Here is a 22,311-nt window from a genome sequence, read left to right on the forward strand (position 1 = left end):
CAGAGACCCTGTAGTCTAGTGAGAAAGGAAAGCATTGTAGACTAATACCCATAAGGAAGGTGTTCTAAGTGTTGTGTGTTCTAAGGAGAGGGAGAGGGAAAGTACGGGGAATTTCTTGGTGTGGGGAGCTCCTGGTGAGAAACCTTTTCTATACATGTATTATGGGAATGGGAATTTAAGATCTTCCCTGCCCCTAGGTCCTTTGATAGGCTTAAATGACTCTGAGAACCTTCCTTGATTTGAAAATATACTCTGCCCCCTAATAGGCTGATGTCACCTGGAGCCTGTAGCAGAAGGCTTGGTTTTCAGGAATGCCCACACCTTGGTGTTGTGTGATTGGGCAGTGGGTTAAGACAGTTGTGACATTCTCTGAGCCAGGAGAAGACTATGTATTCCCTGATATGAGATTTTGTTTTGGGGCTCACTTTGAGAAGTGTTATGTGATTTAACCAGACAAGACTCTGGGCAGCCATTGAGCCTCCTGGCTTTGAAAACCCAGATGTTGGTACTTCCCTCTCTGATAACTGTGACTAGGTTTGGATGTAATCGTCAGACAGTTAGAAACCTGTCTGCTTGATATGTTTCTCTGTCTTCTTGTAACTTCTGCTTGTAACCTGTCTATATATTCTGAAGTTCGGGGTGCTGACTTTTTCCCCTAACTAGGTAAATGATATGTTTGATTGATTAAAGCAAGGCTGTTAGCCCATTTTGAGTTGCTTTCCTTTAGAAAATCAGATCTAAGAACCTGTGTTGGCAGCCACCCTGGGTATGGTGGAGTGCTTGGTGCTACAACATGAAGGTCAGCCCCTTCTCCAAAACTTAAAGCCTTGGAGAGTTGTCCAGAGAACTGAAGGGTTAAATATCTTTTCCAGGCTGACTAAGCAAATGTGTTAGAGGTAGAACTGAATCCAATCCAGGTGTTCCTGACTTCAAGGTCACCTCTCCATCCATCACAAAATACTTCCTCTCTGATAAATGTAGTAATGAAAGGGCTTTAGTAGCTCAGAGGAGGGAGAGACTCTCTCCTTGAGGTGTGGGAAGGAGTACCAAGGAGGGCTTAATAGAAGGGGTCTGAGGTGGGCATTAAAGAATTGGTTGGATTCTGATGTGCACAGCTGGTTTTCTGAAGCTAAGTATAAATCCTTATTAAGTGTCATTTAATTCCATTCTGCTGATCTTCCAGCCTGGTTGAATGGTAGTGATTATTTCAGATTGTGATTCTTCTAATATGTTACCTCTCTTACCCGGCATCCTTTCATCAAAATATGATAAGAATGCCTTCTGTGCTTTCTTCCAAGTCTTTGAGCTTGTGGTATTCTAGGTTAAAAATCTGAAGATCCCACTTTTGCTTTAAATCACTAGGTTGTTGACTGTTTTAGTAAATTACCCAGAAATAATCAAGGAAAATGGTTTTAGCCATCCCCGTTCATGCTCAAAAGCAGAAGGCAGTCTCCTTGAGGGTAGTGACTTTTGCTTTTATCTTAGTATCCTAGTGATTAGTACTGTAGCTACTTTGTGTGTGGTAAGCCCTCATCAGTGCTGTCTTTCCTTGGATGGGTGGCTAGCTGACAGAGGTAACCAGAATCCATGTCTGACCTGCTTCTCTGGGCCAGCTTCTCTGACTGAGCAGTTGGAATAAAGTGGACCAGCATGCTTATGTTTTAAACTCTGCCTTGCCGTTGCAGAAGGACACGGGTTTTTATATGAAACTTTTGGCATTAGACCTCAGTTTTCCTGGCACGTCGATCCCTTTGGAGCATCTGCTGCCACACCAACTCTGTTCGCCCTGGCTGGCTTCAATGCCCACCTCATTTCCCGGATTGACTATGACCTAAAAGAGGACATGCAGAAAGCTAAGGTAACATCACAGGGTCCAGATGTTCACTCTGCCACTACTGTCTGTAGTACCAATGCAATATTTACAGTGCCCATGATCATGATACAGACTGTGACAATAAATATCTCATGACGTTTGATCACAAACTATAACAAACTCTCCAGTTAAAGGACAGAACTGAAACATGTATTAGGCACCAGAAAACCCAATTCCAAAACCAGTAAGCCAATTCCATCATAGTATCAAAGATATTCAGAAGCCGTAATAACACTGAGAGCCACGGCATCTTTCATCCTTCCCACAAACCAATACAAGATCAATATTTTACTCACAAACCTCTCTCTCTCCTTGCCTGAGCACTTCTTTCTCCCACTCTTTCTGGCTCTGGATCCCAGCTTCCTGTGGGCTCTGCTTCCCTTCAGCAAACTCCTCCCACCACAGGCTCCAGGAGACTACATTCAACCTATTAGGGAGCAGAGTTTACTTTCAAAGTAGGGGAGGTCTTCAAACTCCCCCCTAGGTCTATTAAGAGGCAGGGAAGATCTTCAAATTCCCATTCCCATTACATTGTCCTACCGGAATATAAACCTAGGGAGCCAAAAGCTGGTGGAAAGAGCCCTGGACTTGGTATTGTAGGAAGGAAGATTGATTCATGGCTCCCCCCATGAAGCTACTATGTGACCGTGGGCAAGTCACTGTATCTCTGGGCTTCAGTTTCCTCTTCTGTGAAATGGGGATGATGACATTGGCAATACTTGTCCATTACCCCCGGGGTCAAGTACAGACTCTATTTAGCATTCTGCACCCTTTACAACTTGGCTTCATCTTTGGTTTCCAAGCTTATTATGCACTCTTGTACATTATCCTACATTATTCATGCCTTCTGCAGTTCATCCACATTGGCCTTCTTGGTTTTCCTCACACACTGTGCTCCATGTCCCATCTCTGGGCTTTTGCATTGCTTGTCCCATCATGCCTCATCTCTACCTCGTACAATCCCTGGTTTCTTTCACAGATCACCCAAGTGCCTCCTTCTACATGAGGCCTTGCCTTGTGTTTCTATCCCCTACTGCCTTCCCCACCAAAATCACCTTATTTTTTATTTTGTATACTTAGGCGATAAAGAATAGACTATAAGCTTCTTGAGGGCAGGGGATATTTCATTTTTATCTTCCTGCTACATGGTAGGTGCTTACAAATGCTTGTCGATTGATTGAATGATTATAAACCATAAAGCACTATATAAATATGAATTATCATTAGATTGTAAACTGCTTGAGGACAGGTGACTATCTTTTTCTTCTTTTTGTATCCCCCAGCACTTAACACAATGCCTGGCACATAATAGGCACTTAATATATTAAATAATTATTAATTAAATAATATTAAAAATATTAAAAAATAATTTAATATATTAAATAAATTATGTGACCATTGAGAGGTCCCTTTACCTCCCTGAGTCTCCATTTCCTCATCCGTAAAATGGGTATAAAAATGTCTGTACTACCTACTGTACAGTATTGTGAAGAAGTGCTATAAAAATGTCAACTAGTATCATTATTGTCAGTATGGATGGTTACATGGCTTGGAAAAACAGCTTTTTTGTGTGTGGTGTGGAATTAGATGGCAGAACTCAGGCTGACAGTGAGTTTTGTGTCTCGAGAATTCTCCTTGTGTTGTTGGAAGTGCACCGGGCCCATTTGTGGTAAAGCCCTCGTGGCATTCTTCTCACAGTCTTTATTATTAGCTGCCTGTTGACACGGGGCAGTGTGGGTAATGCCATTGAGCCATTGGGACAGCAGTGCTCGTTCTCCTGCTGGAATCTCACAGTCACTGGCCGAGCAGAGACCCAGGTACTTCTCTGGGAATCAGTGGCTACAAGCATGTAGCTTAGTAGTATGACTTTGGGCAATCACTTTATTCCCCTGGATATCAGCTCTCTAATCTGCAAAATGGGAAGTGTTGCCTATCTCATGGGCTTATTCTGAGCCTCAAATAAGATAATGTATGTACAGCACTTGGTATATCTGAAAGCCTACAGAAATGCCAACTTTTTTTTTCATGTGCAATTATCTTTTTATTTTTTTTTAAATTAATTTGTTTATTTACTTTTAGTTTAAAACATTCAGTTCCACAGTCCCTTGAGTTTCGGATTTTCTCCCCCTCCCTTCTCCCTCCTCCTGTCATGGTGGCATGCACTCAAATATAGGATCTAGAAATATCTTCACATTAATCATTAGTCGTGTTGTAAGAAGGATTATAACCGATGGAATGATTAGTGGGAAAGAGAAAACAAAACAAGAAAAAGAAACAGAGCAAGTATTTTGTTTCAGACTCCTCAGCTCTTTCTCTGGATTTGGATATTTCTTTTCATCATGAGTCTTTTAGAGTTGTCTCATAACCTTACATTGCTGAGAGGAGTCTAGTCTATCAGGGTTACTTGTCGCACATACGTTGTGTCTGTGATTGTGTACAGATTTCTCCTGGTTCTCCTCTTCTTGCTCAGCGTCAGTTTATATAAGTCTTTCCAGGTTATTATGAAGCCCTTCTGCTCCTCATTTCTTATAGCACAATAGTGTTCCATTACATTCATATACCACAACTTGTTCAGCCATTCCCCAATTGTTGGGTATCCCCTTGATTTCCAATTCTTTGCCACCACAAAAAGAGCTGCTATAAATATTTTTGTACATATAGGTCCTTCTCCCATTTCTCTGATCTATTTGGGATATAACCCTAGAAGTGGTATTACTGGGTCAAAGGGTATGCACTTATGGGCGTAGTTCCAGATTGTTCTCCAGAATGGTTGGATCAGTTCAAAACTCCACCAACAATGCATTAGTGTTTCAATTTTTCCACATCCTCTCCAGCATGTATTATTTTCCTGTTTTGTCATCTTAGCCGGTCTGACTGGTGAGGTGTGGTACCTCATAGTTGTTTTGATTTGCATTTCTCTAATCAGTAGTGATTTAGAGCATTTTTATATGCTTATAGATATCTTTAATTTCATCTTCTGAGAACTGTCTGTTCATATCATTTGACCATTTATCATTTAGAGAGTAATGCCAACTTTTTCAAAAGGGCATTCTCTCCACTGTCACCTCATCTTCATATAACACTTTGTGCTTGGGTAGAAACTCAGGTTCTGCTTAGAGCTTCTACTTTCAGGATTCTTCCATGAGACTGGAAACTCCAAAGAGTTTCTGGATTTGGCCCTCAATCCCTTCCTCTGCCTTGCCCCATAGTGTGTCTATGGTTCTCTTCCCGCAAAGACATGGGAGTGTGGGGGCTGACCGCACAATCATATTGGGCTTCTGATCTCTCCCTAACCAGTGGTGTCGCTGTGTGTTGCAGGAGCTCCAGTTTGTGTGGCAAGGGTCTCCATCTCTAGCTGAAAGTCAGGAGATCTTCACTCACGTTATGGATCAGTACAGCTACTGCACTCCGTCACACATCCCTTTTTCCAACAGGTAAGTGTGTTTCTTCCACCTGGTACTTGTGGGTTAATTTTAGCATCTGACATGGCAGCCTTCCAGCTGTGTCAGGTTGGGTCCCACGTCAGAGTCCACCTAGACGAACTCAGAGCTGAAGGGCAGCCCCCCCACCATAGCATGCCTAACCAGTGGTCATCCACAGCCTTTGCTCAAAGCCCTCCACAGAGGTAGAATCCACTGACTCCAAGGCAGCCAGTCTTACATTTGAATATCTCTGATCATTAGGATGTTCTTGCTGATATCAAACCCAAATCTGCTTCATTTCTCCTTCCACCTGTTTCTCCTTGTTGGAGCCAAGCAGGACAAGTATAATCTTTTAGGTGCTAGCCCTTTAAATGTTCTCTTCTCCATTAGAGGTATCCCTTTCTTTTGACTGTTTCTCTTATGGCCTGAACTTGAAATTCTTCATCTCGAATGTCTTCTTGATGCTCTCCAGCTCTGTCAGTGTCCTTCCTAAACTGGCTTCCCAAATTGAATACGGTACTTTCTTTTTTTTTTTTTTCCTTTTGGAGGGCAGTTGGGGTTAAGTAACTTGCCCAAGGTTACACAGTTAGTTTTTTTGTGTGGGTGTTAAGTGTCTGAGGCCAGAACCGAACTCAGGTCCTCCTGACTCCCGGCCGGGCCAGCGCTTTACTCACTGCACCACCTAGCCGCCCAAGCTACACCTCTCTTAAGTAGTCTAAGGTCCTTTCTGGCTTTCATATCATATTGTTGACTCTTAGTGAGCTTATAGTACACCCTTGTGTACTATACTGTATATAAGACCCCTTTGCCCCCCATCTTTTTCAGTCATTCTTCAAACATTTACCAAGCACTTTGTTAAATTCAGGGATACAGACTGGAGTTTATTGAGCAAGGGAGTGACATAGTTAGACCTGTTGTTAAACAAATATCATTTCATCAGGCACCATGCTAAACACTGGGGATGGTCATCTCTCTGTCTCAAATAATGAGGGTCAGGCTGGTTTAGCAACTAGAGGGCTGGGCCTGGAGTGAAGGGGACTTAGAATTAAATCTCACCTCCAGACCTGCCAGTTGGCCCATGTGCAAGTCACATGGGTCTTCAGGCAAATCTCTGAAACTCTAAATTATAAACAGATGATTATCTCAAGACTGGAGGGAGGGAGGGAGTGCCGATGCTGAAACCACAGGTCCTTGGCTTGTTGAGTTATAGCAGATAACAGAGCAGGGTTTAAAAACTATGTCTCTTGTGAGAGGCCCTAGGGTCTGAAGACTCGGGGCTAGAGGGACTAGTAGAGAACATCTGCTCCAACTCCCTCATTTTTCAGACAAGGAAGTGCAAGTCCAAAGATTCACAGGTTGTAAGTAGCAGTGTGAGGCTTAAACCTAGATCCTCTGTCTTCAAATCTAGTGCCCTCTCTTAAAAAAAAAAATCATTCCACAACATATGTCTTAGCATTACATTAATTTAAAAATATAAATGGTGTCCTCTTTAAATCCTGTGTACCTTATGCATTATTTTCAATAAATACTCTCCATCCATAACAAAAATGGTAAAATCAGTAGTAGTCCTATCCAGTCAAGGCAGTGCATTGAAATCTTTTTTTGTTCATTTTCCTTAGTAGCTAGATGATGCAGTGTATTTTCCCCAATTCTCTTTGGCCATGCAGTTTGGTGCCTGAGTTTTACTTCAGAGCAATCCCAGGAAGCACAGCAGTATGTTATATAGAAATATGGTGTGTCTTAACATAAATATCCTTTTCTTTTCCTTTTAAAAAATTAATCTGCCCCACTATCCCCTCCCAATTAAGAAAAACAAATCCCCCAGAATAACAACTTCACTACATAGTTGCACAGTGTGTCTCTTTGTGTTTCTGAAGTTAATTCCCTCTCTGACAAGAGATGAGTGGGGGCTTTTCTCTTTTTTCTTTCAGCCTTGTTTCCTAGAACCTTTCTCCCCGTTGCCTTCTCCCCTGTGGGGGGTTGGGCAGTGAGTGGGCAAAGCTAAGTCTGAGCCCCGGCTCCATGTCTCCACATGGTGTGGACTGCCGGTGTCACGCCCCCTCTCAGCGGTTCAATTTTCTCAACTGAAAAATAACAGCTGCCATGTATGTTGTACTTTGTGAGTACAACACTTTAGCATGGTTAAGATAATGGACCACATTTCTTTAATCATAATAACAGCTGTTTTTTCTATAATATTTTAAGGTTGATCAATCAGTGAGCCAATAAATAAGCATTTGTTAAGTGTTTATTATGGGCCAGCTACTGTGATATGTGCTGAGGATACAAGGAAGGCAGAGACCCTAAAGGAGTATGCATTTTAAAGGGGGACAAGATGACATGTAAATTATTTGAGGAGAAAATGAGGTCATATTTGTAACCTTAAAACACTATATAAAATGCTTGTTGTTGTTGTTTATCATTGCTACTACCACTCCATTTAAAATACATACAGAGTAGATCAGAGGTAGCATTAGAAGGGAAGATTCAAGCAGCCAGGGCTTCTGGGAGAGGCCTCCCTGCAGAAGGTGATGTTTGAACTAAGTCTCGAAGGAAGCCAGGGTTCCTCAATCATACGGTTGAGCAAGGAGATTACTCCAAGCCTGGGAAGTAGCTCTTGCATTGGCACAGAGACAAGGTATCATCATATGGAAGGAATATGGGTCCTTCTGACTAGATCACAGAGTAGGTGGAACGAAGGAAGAGTGTGTAAGAAGGCTACAAAGGAGGAGAAGGGACCAGGTTGTGAAGAGCTTTAAATTTCAGATAAGATTAAAAAAGGACTTTCTTTACAAGGCCCTTGGAGACAGGCAGTGTGAATGGTGTTAACCCCATTTCCCTTATGAACAAACTGAGACATCATAATCCCTGTCCAGATGGCCTGTCAGAGTAGTGTAGATCAGATGAGTGAGAGTGTGAAACCGTACTCCTAACCAGAGTGTTCCGGGCTGGTCTGATGTGATTCGATGATGATAATAAAGCAGCAAGCAATTATTAAGCACTTGTTTGTAGCTATCTGTGTGCCAGTGAGCAGTGCCATGATAATTGCTGGAAATACAAAAATGAAACAGGCCCTTCCTCCCCTCAAGAAGCTTATAGTCAATAGGGGGAAACACTATAGATGTAACATACCTACACGTTTGTTTGCATTATGCATGTGTGTGTGTATTCACTTTTGTATGTCCTGCATGTGTGAAAACATATATATTGTGTGTATATGTGTGTGCACATATGCACATGCACACACATATACACATACATACACACATTTTTTAGCCTACAAGTAATGTAGAGCCATTGGAATTTATTGAGCTAGAAAGTGACATGATCAGACCTGCCATTAAACTGTCACTTTGGTAGCTGTTAGGAGGATGTGTTGGAGATGAGAGGCCTAAGGCAGGGATTTTAATTAGAAAGTTAATTAGAAAGAAAGCAGGATGAGGGCCTGACCTTCGATGGACAAGTAGATAAGAAGCAGCCCTTTTGGATGATGTTTATCTATCCTCTTCTCTCCTCTCCTTCCTGTCCTCTTCATTTCCTTCCCTCCCTTACTCCTTTCCTTCAGCAAACATTAGGTGCCCCCTCTTGGCAGAGCAGTGTGCTGAGTCCTTAGGGAGAAAAAAGGGGTTACCCATTATTAATAGTTGCAGGACCATGGGTAAGTCACTTCATTCCTCCTCAGTTTCCTTACCTGAAAAAATAGACTTAATAAACTGCTTTGCCTGCTTCTAGGATCACTCTGAGGCCCAGATGAGCTAGTGTTTAAGAAAGCACCTTCTGAACTGTATTATTCCCTGCTAATGTAGTATGGCATGATGATGAGGAGAGTGATGTCAGCCTGTGAAAGAACGTGAAGAGCTTTGCTAGTGATTTTCTAGAATTTTGCTCTTGCCATGCCAGGGAAGAAGACATCTGCTGTTTTAATAGTCCTCCACCCATCGGGTGACCCCTTTTAATTGGATTATGCCTTAGCAACTGACTATTGCCAGCCTCCACCTCTCCCATTGGACTCCAGCCTGTAGAGCTGCCTGAAAATTGTTTCCTAGAGACTGAGATGGTTTTAAGCAAAGTGTTTCTTCTCCATTAATCCATCTCCTAGAAACCCGGACTTGAGTCTGTCCAAGCCCTTCGCTGGGCCAGTTGGCTTGGCTTCGTGGCATGTGGGTGGTATTGGAGCTGCTGAGAGTTATTCACAGGCAGTTGGGTTCCCAGATACGAGGAGGAGGCAGCCCTGGACTGGAAAGTGCTGTTTTTGGTCTCTGTTTGTGGTCAAGACTAAATTATGTCCTTCTGAAAAAGACACTGTGCTTTATTGAATTGGATTTAATATTTATGGAGGGCCTGCATGTACTTGGCATTATTCCAAGAACATCTTGCCTTCACATAGGACTTTGGAGTGTATGTGACCTCCAAGAAGTTTTACAGAGATTGAAGAATACAAGGGGAAATTTTTTAATTTTATTTATTTATTTATTTATTCATTTTTAAGAGCAATCTGGGTTAAGTAACTTGCTCGAGGTTACCCGGCCAGTTGTTTCTGGGTGTGGTGCTAAGAATCTGAGCCTGGATTTGATCCCCAGGTCATCCTGACACTGGAGCTGGTGCTTTTTATTTGCTGAGCCACCTGGCCGCCCCAAGGGGAAATTTTTTTAAACCTCTCCACAATACCAAAGAAATGTGGCTGTAATTATAATTCACATTTTCAATGTATTAGAAAGTTTATAAAGTGCTTTCATTACAGTAACTTTATGGGGAAAGTAGGGTAAAAGTCTAGAGGGCTGGATTCAGGTCCTACATTTAATTGGGTGTGAAAGCAAGCCACTGTGTCTCAGCTTCAGTTTCCTTTTTTGTAAAATAAGGATAATAACATTTAGTGCCACCTACTTCACAGGGTTGTTAGGATATGTTTTGTAAACCTTAAAGCATTATGTAAATGGATTTATTGTCATTATCCCCATTTATCAGAGGAGGAGACAAAGACTTAGAATCACTTAGATGAGTGACTTGTCTAAAGCCACTCAGCTAGCAAATGCTAGAAAGAAAATTTAGACTCAGGTTTTCTGATTCCATATCCAGAAATTTTTCTAGTGCTACTCCAGCTTTCCTCCTTCAGAAAAGTGGGTAGTAGGTCAGGAAAAAAGAAGCAAAGCCTGGAGATCATACATTTGTTCATTCAATACCCACTGTTTAGTTCCTACTCTGTGCAAAGCACAATTCTTGTATATTATGCCCCCACCCCCAAGGAAAAGGAAGGCTATGGTCATATACAACCCTTGCAAAGAGATACCACAATCTTCCTGAGGGGAAGCCCTTCAGAATACTGCTTTGGATGACTTAAGCCTAGGGCTAGAAGTGACCTCAGAGGTCACCTAGCCCAGCTGTTCTCAATTTCCCATGGCCCTGGGGAGTGTTGTGGTTCTGGCAGGCACCTCTGATCTAATCCATCCTCTTCTTTTTACCTCTTTTTTTTTTAAACTTTAATTTATTAATTTGTTTGTTTCCTTTTAGTTTACAGGATTCAATTCCACAATTCCTTTAATTTCACATTTTGTCCCCCTCCCTCCCCTCCCCCCCATGGCGGCTTATTATCAAGTATAGGATCTGTAAATACTTTCACATTATACAATGGTCAGGTTATAAGGATGGATTGTACCAGCTGGAATGAAAAATGGTAAAGAGGACATAAAATCAAATAAGAGAACGAAAAAGATCAGGTATTTTGCTTCCACCTGGATATAAATTTAGTTCTTTCTAGTTCTTTCTCTGGATGCACGTTTTTCTCTCCATCATGCGTCTTTTGGGATTGACTTATATCCCTGTATTGTTGAGAAGAGTCCAGTCTATCAAAGTTGTTCATCACACATACGTTGTGTCTGTAATTGTGTACAAATTCCTCCTGGTTCTACTCTTCTCACTCAGCATCAGTTCTTTTAAGCCTCTCCAGGTAAATATGAAGGACCGCCTGCTCCCCGTTTCTTATGGCGCAATAGTATTCCATAACATGCATATACCACAACTTGTTCAGCCATTCCCCAATTGATGGGCACCCCCTTAATTTCCAATTCTTTGCCACAACAAAAAGCTGCTATAAACATTTTTGTACATATGGGTCTTTCTCCCATTTCTATGATCTCTTTGGGGTATAACCCTAGGAGTGGTGATTGCTGGATCAAAGGGTATGAAAGTATTTATAGCCCTTTGGGCATAATTCCAGATTGCTCTCCAGAAAGGCTGGATCAGTTCACAACTCCACCAACAATGCATTAGTGTTCCAGTTTGCCCACATCCTCTCCAGCATTTGTCATTTTCCTGTTTTGTCATCTTAGCCAATCTGACTGGTGAGATGTGGTACTTCAGAGTTGTTTTGATTTGCATTTCTCTAATCAATAGTGAATTAGAGCATTTCTTCATGTGCTTATAGATAGCTTTAATTTCTTTCTCTGAAAAAAAAAACTGCCTGTTCATATCCTTTGACCATTTATCAATTGGGGAATGACTTGTAATCTTATACATTTGACTCAATTCTCTGTATATTTTAGAGATGAGTCCTTTGTCAGAGACATAGGTTGTAAAGATTCTTTCCCAATTTCCCACCTCCCTCTTAATCTTGGTTACATTGGCTTTATTTGTACAGAAACTTTTCAATTTCATGTAGTCAAAATTATCCATTTTACATTTTATAATGTTCTCTAATTCCTGTTTCGTCATAAAGTCATTCCCTCTCCACAAGTCTGATAGGTAAACTATTCCTTGTTTTAGCAGACTGCTTACAGTATCAACCTTTATACCTAGATCATGAACCCATTTAGACTTGATTTTGGTATATGGTGTTAGATAATGGTCTATGTCCAGTTTCTGCCATACTATCTTCCAGTTTTCCCAGCAGTTTTTGTCAAACAGTGAGTTCTTATCCCAAAAACTAGGGTCTGGGGGTTTATCAAACAATACATTACTGTAGTCGTTGACTTCTGAATCTCGTGTGCCTAATTTATTCCATTGATCCACTTTTCTATTTCTAAGCCAGTACCAGGTAATTTTGATGACTGCTGCTTTATAGTACAGATTGAAATCTGGTAAAGCTAGTCCACCTTCCCTAGCATTTTTTTTTCAATAATTCCCTTGATATTCTGGACCGTTTATTCTTCCAGATGAATTTTGTTACTATTTTTTCTAACTCTATAAAGTAGTTTTTTGGTAAATTAATTGGTATGGCAATAAATATATAATTTAATTTAGGTAAAATTGTCATTTTTATTATATTAGCTTGACCCAGCCATGAGCAATTGATATTTTTCCAATTAGTTAGATCTGACTTTATTTGTGTGAAAAGTGTTTTGTAGTTATGATCATACAGGTCCTGGGTTTGTTTTGGCAGGTAGATTCCCAAATATTTTATAATGTCTACAGTAACTTTAAATGGGATTTCTCTTTCTGCTTCTTGCTGTTGAATTTCATTGGAAATATATAGGAATGCTGAGGATTTATGTGGGTTTATTTTATATCCTGCAACTTTGCCAAATTTATTTATTGTCTCAAGCAGTTTTTTACTTGATTCTCTAGGATTCTCTAAGTATATCATCATATCATCTGCGAAGAGTGATAGCTTGGTCTCTTCTTTGCCTAACTTGATTCCTTTGATTTCTTTTTCTTCTCTAATTGCTACTGCTAACATTTCTAGTACCAGATTGAATAAGAGGGGTGATAGTGGACACCTTCTTTTTACCTCTTAACAGAAGTTAAATGACTTGCCCAAGGTAACAGGAGTGGTCAGTAATTGAGCTGGGCTGCCCTGCACTGTCTGCTCCACTTCCCTGGAACTTTTATTTCAGCTGACTTTTTGTTTTCAATAAATAAATATTTATTCCCTCCTTTCAATAAGTAAAGTATTTATTGAGCATTGATGATGTGCCAGTCACTGTGTTGGAAGCTGAGGAAACAGCCCTTGCTCTTAAGGAGTACCCATTCTGTCAGAGGAGACAGCCTGTGTAAGAAGAGGCAGCCCTATATTACCCATTTCCAAGGACTGTAGACAGGAAAGCCCTGTGGCAAATTCCTCCAGGCTTCCCCTGGTGTGTCCGTGGTGCTCTGTTGGAGTGATGGAAAGGGACAGAAGATGGAGTATGTCTCAGGGATAGGGCCTGGGCCTGGGATTCCATCAGAAAACTCCCCAGCGAGGAAACACTCTCTGTCAGTGCAGGTCAGCACCTTCTGGTATTAGAGAGTTGCCCAGAGCACTTGGAGTTTCAAAAGGTTAAATGACTTGCCCAAGGGGGCATTGCCAGTATGTGTCTGAGGCAGGACTGGAACCCAGGTTTCCTGGGTCCAAGGCTCACTCCATCCACTCCACCATGTTTCCTCTCTCATAGTCTTACATTGCTCTTCTGATAATACCATCTAACATATAGCACTTTTTTTTTTTGACAGAATTTTTTTGACAGAAAATTGACAGAATGGCCTCCTCCTAACAACCCAGTGAGGGAAGTAGATTAAAATGTTGTTAATCCTGTTTTACCGAGGAAACTGAGGGTCAGATGATAAGTGACTTGTCCATGAGCCTGTAACTAGTGAATGGTGGGCCTATTTCTTCTAACCATCTTCTAACTCCATCCCCAGCTTACTCTGTCCTTGTTCTTTCCCTAACAAGCCACACGTGTTTGTGTTACAGCACTAAAGAATTGTGAGGGAGTAGGTGTTATCCGCGCTAGAGGCCCAGGTATTCTGTGCAGGGATATTCATATTGCCCAGTCCACAAGCTATCCTCTTTGGAGGGAAAAGACTAGGCTCCAGCCTCTGAATTGCCAATTCTGAATCTGTGTGTGTATCTGTACACATACATGTGTGTGTGTAATATATACATACATACATACAAACACATACATATATACACATGGAGATGTATGTGTATATACATATCTGCTTGCATTTGCTATGTCTTTCCTATGGAAGAAAGCTCAGTGGCTACAGGCTACTCTTTATCCCCCCCTGAACTGAGAGGAAATGCTGCTGCTTTCAATGAAAAAGACATTTCCCCCCACTTTTCCCCTTTTAGCAACCAGCAATTTGCTCCTTTTTAAATTCCACTCCCCCCTGTGGACTGCTCTCTGGTGTAATTTTGCAGTGCCTTACCAGGAGGCAAAACACTTTCTCATAAATGAAAGTTATTTGTTCTGACTGTTCAGCACATCAGGAAGTGAGTTTGGAGGCTTTGTTAAGTAGAACAGATTAAGTTTGGCCAGAAAGACAGCTTTGCTCTCAGCTGAGTTCTGGTCCCAAATGATACTTTGCTTTCATTGATGGAATATAAGCAGTCTTTGCTTTCTGTTTTACTGGTGGCTTTATTTGGCTTTCAGTGGAATCTACCCGGACCTGTCCCCCTTGGAAACATTGAATTTAGATCTTAGAGACCGTCTAGTCCAGCTTCCCAATTTTGCAGCAGAGGGCTGGGAGGCCCAGCAAGAAGTGACATCAGTCTTAGGATTTATTGCTGAAAAGGATCTCGGAGATCTAGTAATCATGATGATGATGGTGATGATAAATAGTATTTATGTAGCACTCTAAGGTTTACAAATCATTTTACAGATACCTCATTTGATCCTCACAACAACCTTGGGAGGTAGGTGCTATTATAATCCTCATTTAAGAGACTGAGGTAGACAGTGACTAAGTGACTTTCTCAAAGTTACATAGCTAGTCAGTATCTGAATCTGAATTTGAACCCGGGCCTTCTGGTCTATCTACTGCACAATCTAGATCCTACCTTTAGAGGTAGAATGACCTACTTAAGGTCACATTGTATAAGTGTCAGAATCAGAATTTCACCTCAGGTACTCTGGCTCAAGAACAAAAGCTGTTTTCTTTAAGAATTAGTACCAGGAATAGAATCACAAAGCTGGAGGTGACCTCTTCTCTAACCCCCTTATTTTTTGCTGGAGAGACTGAGGAAGTGGCTTGTCCACAGGCACTCTGCTAGTGAGTGTCAGAGCCAAGACTTAAACTCAGTGCTTGTGACCCCAGATCCATCTTCTTTCTAGGACACAGGTTCTTAATCAGTTTCCTGATCAAGTGGGTTAATGTTCATAAAGCACTTAGCACAGTGCCTGGTATGTATTCAGTGCTAGATAAATGCTTATTTATTCCCTTCCCTCCCCTTTGGCAGTCTAGTGAAATCTAGGGCCCCTTCTCAGCATAGCGTTTTTAAATGTGCAGTACAAAATTTGAAATTCTGATATTTTGAAATATCAAACTATTTCAAAAGCCGAGTTCCGTGGATTCCTGTTCTAGAAGATTCTTGGAGCTAGTAGAGCTCAGACCTCTCATTTTATAGTTGGAAAGACACCTAGGGCTCAGAGGGGAAAAGGGACGTGCCTAAAGGCACACAGAAAGTTTGTCATGAATCTTAGAATTGAGAGTGACCTCAGAGGTAGTGTAGTTCAGCCACTCAGAAATAGTGCTTTAGGCTTCTAGGGTTGTATCCCAAAGAGATCATAGAAGTGGGAAAAAAACCCATATATGCAAAAATATTTATAGCAGCTCTTTTTGTGGTAGCAAAGAATTGGAAATTAAGGGGGTTCCCATCAATTGGGGAATGGCTGAACAAGTTGTGGTATATGCATATTATGGAATACTATTGTGCAATAAGAAATGAGGAGCAGATGGACTTCATATTTACATGGAGAGGCTTATATGAACTGATGCTGAGTGAGAAGAGTAGAGCCAGGAGGAATTTGTACACAATTACAGACACAACATATGTGTGACGACCAGCTTTGATAAACTGAACTCTTCTCAGCAATCCAGAGACATAAGTCAAACCCAAAAGACTCATGATGGAGAGACATGTTTACATCCAGATAAAGAACTGCAGTTGAACCCAGATTGAAGCAAACTACCTGCCCTTTTTCGTCTTCTTGTTTGGTTTTGTTTCCTCTTTCCCATTCTTCATTCCATCTGTTACAATCCTGCTTTATAACCTGACTAATGCAAAGTATTTGCAGATACTGTATTTTGATTATATGCTGCCATGGGGGGGAGAGAAAATTTGAAACTCAAGGAGTTGTGGTAATGAATCTTGTAAACTAAAAGTAAACAAATTAATAAAAAAAAAAAAAAGAAATAGTGCTTTAGGACTAGAACCCACTCCTGATTCTTAGTCCATTGCCTTTTCTTCTGGCCAGTGCTGGCTCCCTTGTGTGTCTAGAAAGATGGCAGAAAGCAAGGGTAGCTTGCTCTCCAGTAAATGAAACTTGATCATTTGAAGAGAAATAGAAGTCTCAATACTGACTACCGTTCCCCTTGATTAAAAACTAATGGACCAGCTTAATGTCCCATAGAAGCATCATGGGAAAATCCTCCTGGGCATTCCAGTGCTGTTGCTATGCTTGAGATCTGATAGAGATTGTGAGCTTCTGTTTCCATACCCTGATTTTAAAAATAATAACCACTTATGTTTATAAAGTGCTTAATGCTTCTCAAAACATTTTCCTATCCATTACATCTCATTTGAGCCTCACAGTGAGCTGGGCTGCCTTTATACAGGGGCAGGACCAGGAGCAGCACAGGCTGCAGGGGTACAGTCTGAGTTCAAGTTATAATCTCTCCATTTGATTGACTGGGGCATTGAATGTCAGAGAAGTTAAGCCAGTAACCCAAGATCGTTCAGCTAGTAATGACAGATTTGCTTATCTGTAAAACTGGAATGATAATACCTTCCCTCCCTTCCTTTGAGGTCTCTTGGGAGGGAAGAGCCTTTGCTCTGGAGACTTGAATTGTTTTTCTTTGGGTTAAAGAACCACAACTGTTTCCTCCTCAGGTCAGGCTTTTATTGGAACGGGATTGCCCTTTTCCCCAACCCTCCAGAAGATGGTGTGTACCCCAACATGAGCATGCCAGTGACGGATGCCAGCCTCAGCCTCTATGCACAAACCATGGTGGCCAACATCAAGGAGAGGGCAGCCTGGTATCGGACGCAGGATGTCCTTTGGCCATGGGTAAGAGGGTTAGAGGCTCAATCTTGGGAGCCTGTTCTCACATTTGTAACTACAGAGGCAGCCTGATGTGGTGGGAAGCAGCTCTGGGCTTAGAATAGAAAGATTCCCCTATCTGGAAGCCTTTATTGACTGTTTGAGCTTGGGATCTCTCAGTTTCCTCATCCATCAAATGGGGATAACTATATTTGTACTACCTGCTTTGTAGGATTGCTGTAAGGATCAAGTGAGATCAACTTGTCCTTCTTAACCTTCTTTCTTTCCTTCCTCCTTCCCACCTCCTTCTCTTCCCTTCCCTTCCTTTCACTCTTCCTTCCCTTCCTTTCCTTCCCTCCTCCCTTTTCTCCTTTTCCATCTTCTTACCTTTCCTCCTTCTTTCCCTTCTTCCTTTTCTCCCTTCCCCTTTTCCTTCTCTCTCCCTTCCTTCCTTCCTTTCTCCTTTCTCCCTTCTTTCCTTCTTCCCTCCTCTTCCCCTCTTTCCTTCCCTCCTCTCCTTCCTCCCCTTCTTTCCCTTCCCTTTCCTTCATTAATCAAACACTTTTCAAGTGCCTACTATTTTCCAACCACTTTGCTAGGCTCTGGGGATAAAAAGACAAAAATAAAGCAGTCCCTGCCCTCAAGAAGTTTCCATTCTGTTGGGGAGAGAGATAACTATGTAATGTGAACATATATTAATACGTACAAAATAAATACAAGGGGGAGGGGAAATACTGGGGGCTGGGGAGAGTCAAAGGCTTTATGCAGGCTTTAATGTTTGAGTTGAGCTTTGAAGAAATCTGGGGATTCTGAGAGGTGGGAGTGCTTTCCTGACAGGCAGGACTGCCTGTGCAAAGGGGCAGAGGTGGGAGATAGGATGTCAAGGTTGAGAATGGCAGGAAGGCTGCTGTGGTTAGGCAGGTTTTCAAACTCCAAAAGAGAGGATTTTGTTTTTGGTGTTGGAGGTGCAGATATTATTGATGATAACAATAACTTAGATTTGTTTGGTGTTTTATGGTTACATAGCTCTTTTTATATATACATTATCCTAATAAACTCCCTCTTCACTTTTTTTTTTTAAAGCAATTGGGGTTAAGTAACTTACCCAAGGTTACACGGCCAGTTTTTTTGTGTGGGTGTTAAGTATCTGAGGCCAGAACCAATCCCAGGTCCTCCCGATTCTGGGGCCACTGATCTTACTCACTGCAACACCTAGCTGCCCCTCCCTCTTCACTTTTTAAATAAATTACTTTAAGTTTTACAAAGCACTTGCCTCACAAAAGCTCTCTGAGTTCAGGATTGCAAGGATTAATTATTTCCCACTTCATCGATGAGGGATCTCGGGCCCAGAAAGATGAAATGACCAAGGTCGCAGAGCTAGAATTCATATCCAGGTCTCCTGGCAGATACATTGGATAGAAAGCACCTGAAGAGGATGTACTTTGGTTTCAAGAAGGGAAAACATCACGTTCATTGATGAGCACAGGGAGCTGGGTAGGCACTTGTCTTTAGGGATCTTAGGAATTCATTAACCAGGAAGCTCCTAAAGGGCTGTATTCTGAGTGGTCTGACCAACCACTGGAAATTTCCTTATTCCTCTTCAAGGAACATTGGAATCATCTCATTAGTAGTGGTGGGTTATGGTTTGGTGGTTGCCCATCCATTTGGAAAAATGATAACTGGAGGTGCCAGGAGTTTTAACTTTTTTAAATGCAATTTTGTTTAGAACTTTGCTTATAACAGCCTTGGCGGGGGGTGGAGAGGGTGCTAGGTGGGTCGTGCACAGCAAGGCTTGGGCTAGAGCCCAGATCTCCCAGACCAGGCTGGTATGATGCATCTGAAGGTGGTCCTTCCCCCCAGAGATGGTACATTTCCATGGGACTTTGGACTAAGATAACGATCCTCTAACATTCTGCATTCAGAGGCCTCGTCCAGCTCCAGTGCTGGTGTGCAGAGACTTCCTCCTGTGCTAACATTCTGTGTTCTAAGCTTCTAGCTCTTACCCTTCTGTGTTCTAAGGTCCCTGCTGGCTCTGAAGCTCAGAGGGCTCCTCCAGTTCCACCATCCTGTGCTTTGTGTTCTGAAGTCCCTTGTAGCTTTGACATTTTGTGTTTTATGTTCTAAGGTCACTTCCAATTTCAGTGTTCTGTTTTCTACATTCTTAGCTCCCCTTCAGCTCTAAAATTCTACTTTTTGTGTTGTAAAGTTCCTTTCATCTCTAATAATCTGTTATCCAAGATAAGGGAAAGGAGAAAAAAGTCTCCTATGGAAATACGTTAGCAGAATGCTCTATTACAAACGCTTCCATCTCAGCACTAAAGGGTCCACTCCAGCCATTCATTTTCAGTGATGTCAGCAACCTGCTTTCTCTGTTGCTCCCATCATTTAAAATAGCATTAATGATTATTATTGGGTTCCAGACCAATTAATGCTAGTTTAATGATAACACTTCACACTTAGAACACAGTGCTTTGCAGGTTACAGAGCACTTTCCCATATGTGATCTTGTTCAAGCCTCACAACAACCTTGTGAAATAGATAAAGCAGGTGTTATTATTTTCATTTTGCCCTGAAGGGCATTGAGGTCCAGAGGAGGGGAAGCAGCTACCCAGGGTGCACAGGTAATGAGGAGCAGAGCCAGGATTCGAATCCAGGTTGTCAGACTCCCTAAATCTTTCCACTCTGATGCATCGCTTCCTTAATGTCATCAGCAGTGTCATCCATGCTTCTCCATGGGCTTGTGGTAAATGATGGCCAGCTGTAATGGGGTGCACCTGACTTACCTGCATTACAGCCATCCGGGCCTAAACATGACATATTAGGGTTACCTCTGGACATTGTGGGCTCCACACAAGCCAATCATATCACCCCATGTTTTTGTATACTGTACATTCCAGCCAAAATAGCCTCCTGGAGGTTCAGACAACTTGCCATTCCATCATCTCATGTCCTTCTGCCATGTCTGGATGCTCTTAGAATTTTTAGCCTCCTTCAAGAATTCAGCTCAGATGCTGCCTCATGCAGGAGGAGAAAGTCTTTCCTGACTTTTATCTCTCCCCTCCACCAAGTTGTTAGGGCTTTCTCCTTCCACAGATTATCTTAAGTTTACTTACATGTCTCTGTACATGTTGTATTTCAGGCCAAGCCACAAGCATTTATAATAATGACTAGCATTTTGAACTTCACAGCTCTAGGAGGTAGGTGCTATAGGTAATATCCCCATTTTACAAGTGAGAAAACTGAAGCTTCTGGAGGTTAAGTGACTTGTCCATGGTCACACAGTTAATGATTGTTGAAGGCAGGATTAGAACCTAGGTCTTCCTAACTGCCTCGTCCAGCACTCTGTATTCACCACTGCCCCACACAACAGTCCTTGTCTTCAAGGAGCAGTTAACAGCACTGTTTTGTTTCATCTTTGTCCATCTATTACCTCATACAATGATTTATACATTGTATGTGCTTCATAAATGGTTGTTGGATGAATTAATAAATTAACAAAAGGCTAAAAACGTGGAGACCTAATCCCATGTCATTTCTTATTCTTGGGCAAGTTAAATCTACCCCCAGTTTGGTTTCACAGATTCACAGATTACTGGAGCTGGGATGAACTCAAGAACACGAGATGTTAGAACTGGAACAAACCTTAGAGGTTATTTTATTTAACCCCGTCATGTTATAGAAGGGGAGTTTGAGACCCAGAGAGGTAGAGGCCTAAGGTCACAGGACTAGCTAATAGCCAAGGAAGGACTAGGACCTGGATCATCCCGCTTGTCTCCCAGACCTGGGCCTTTCTACTACATTTGGATACCTGCAGTGCTTCCAGTTGGGATGGGATCATGGCCACCTTGGGGTAGATTTGAGGGGCTCACAGTTGTCTATAGGGATAATGACGCAATCACAAATAGACCTCTCATAGATCTTCCCACCCCACAGGGGTGGGTGCCGTTGGACAGATAAGATGATGCTCTGACAAGACCCCAGGGCTTCTCGCTCCTGGTGCCATGTTATCCTTTTTGTTTGTGAATTTCAGGGTTGTGACAAGCAGTTCTTTAACTCATCTGTCCAGTTTGCCAACATGGATCCATTGCTAGCCTATATTAATAACCACTCTGAGGAGTTTGGGGTCACTGTGGAATATGCTACTGTAGGTGATTACTTCCGTGCCATTCATGATCGAGATGTCACCTGGAACGTACGGAAGCAGCAGGACTTTCTTCCCTATTCAACAGGTACTTACATTGCCTGCTTTCCCCTCACTTTGGGTTACCCTAGAAATACTTGGGGTTTGTGTGTGTCTTACCAGCGACTTCCATTCAGGCTACTTAGACTTTACCAGAGGCCTCACTGTTTTTGGGTTTCAAAAAAGTACAGTTAAGTAAACCTTCATTAATTGCCTACAGTGTGTGTAGGTCCATGGGGATACAAGGTGAAAAGCAACAGTGCCCCACTCTCGAGATACTTCCCCGATGACATTTATAGTAAAGACAAAAAATTCCGATCTGTGATTAAATTCCAATTTCTTTTTCTCTCAGAGAACATTCAGAATGTTCTAAAAGAGACCTTGAAACAGACTGTAAATCACCAGGGCAGAGAAGGACCTTGGGGATCACTCAGAATCACAGAATCTGAGTTGTAAAGGGCTGAAGGGACCACCCATGCCTATGTCATATCTGACAAACAGTTATCTAGCCTTTGCTCGAAGGCCTGCAGTGACGGAGGAATTTCTGCATCCCAAGGCAGCCCATTCCATTTTGGAACAACTTTTGTTGTAAAAAGTGTTTTCCTTTAAATCAAACCTAAATTTGCCTTTCTGCAGTTTTTACTCATTGTTCCTCTGTGGCTGGTCCCCTCCTTCATGTGACGGTCTTTTGTGACCTTGAGGACGTTTTTCAGTCCCCACTAAATCTTATCTTCTCGAGGCTAAATATCCTACGTCCTTGAACCCTGTCCTTAACCATCATGAGCACAAGGCCTCTCACCATCCCAGCTGCCCGCTGCCCATCTGTGGAGTCTTTCCAGCTTATCAGTATCCTTCCTAGAAGTTCAATCCCTGCCC

The 22,311-nt window shown here is 42.0% G+C and overlaps 1 protein-coding gene across 2 annotated transcripts in view; it reads left to right on the forward strand.

Moving 5' to 3' along the window:
* The window catches only part of MAN2B2 (mannosidase alpha class 2B member 2), an 87,406-nt gene that overhangs the window by 22,635 nt on the left and 42,460 nt on the right, over positions 1-22,311 (forward strand). For both annotated transcript variants that reach the window (XM_069070161.1, XM_069070169.1), the window contains exons 4-7: positions 1,686-1,858; positions 5,192-5,307; positions 17,105-17,282; positions 21,286-21,484. In XM_069070161.1, coding sequence (XP_068926262.1) covers positions 1,686-1,858; positions 5,192-5,307; positions 17,105-17,282; positions 21,286-21,484 — 666 coding nt within the window. The remainder of the gene's footprint in view (positions 1-1,685; positions 1,859-5,191; positions 5,308-17,104; positions 17,283-21,285; positions 21,485-22,311) is intronic.

Source organism: Petaurus breviceps, unplaced genomic scaffold, assembly GCF_028583685.1.
Source record: "Petaurus breviceps papuanus isolate PSGF00001 unplaced genomic scaffold, PetGlider_PUasm1.0 140, whole genome shotgun sequence".
NCBI lineage: Eukaryota > Metazoa > Chordata > Mammalia > Diprotodontia > Petauridae > Petaurus > Petaurus breviceps.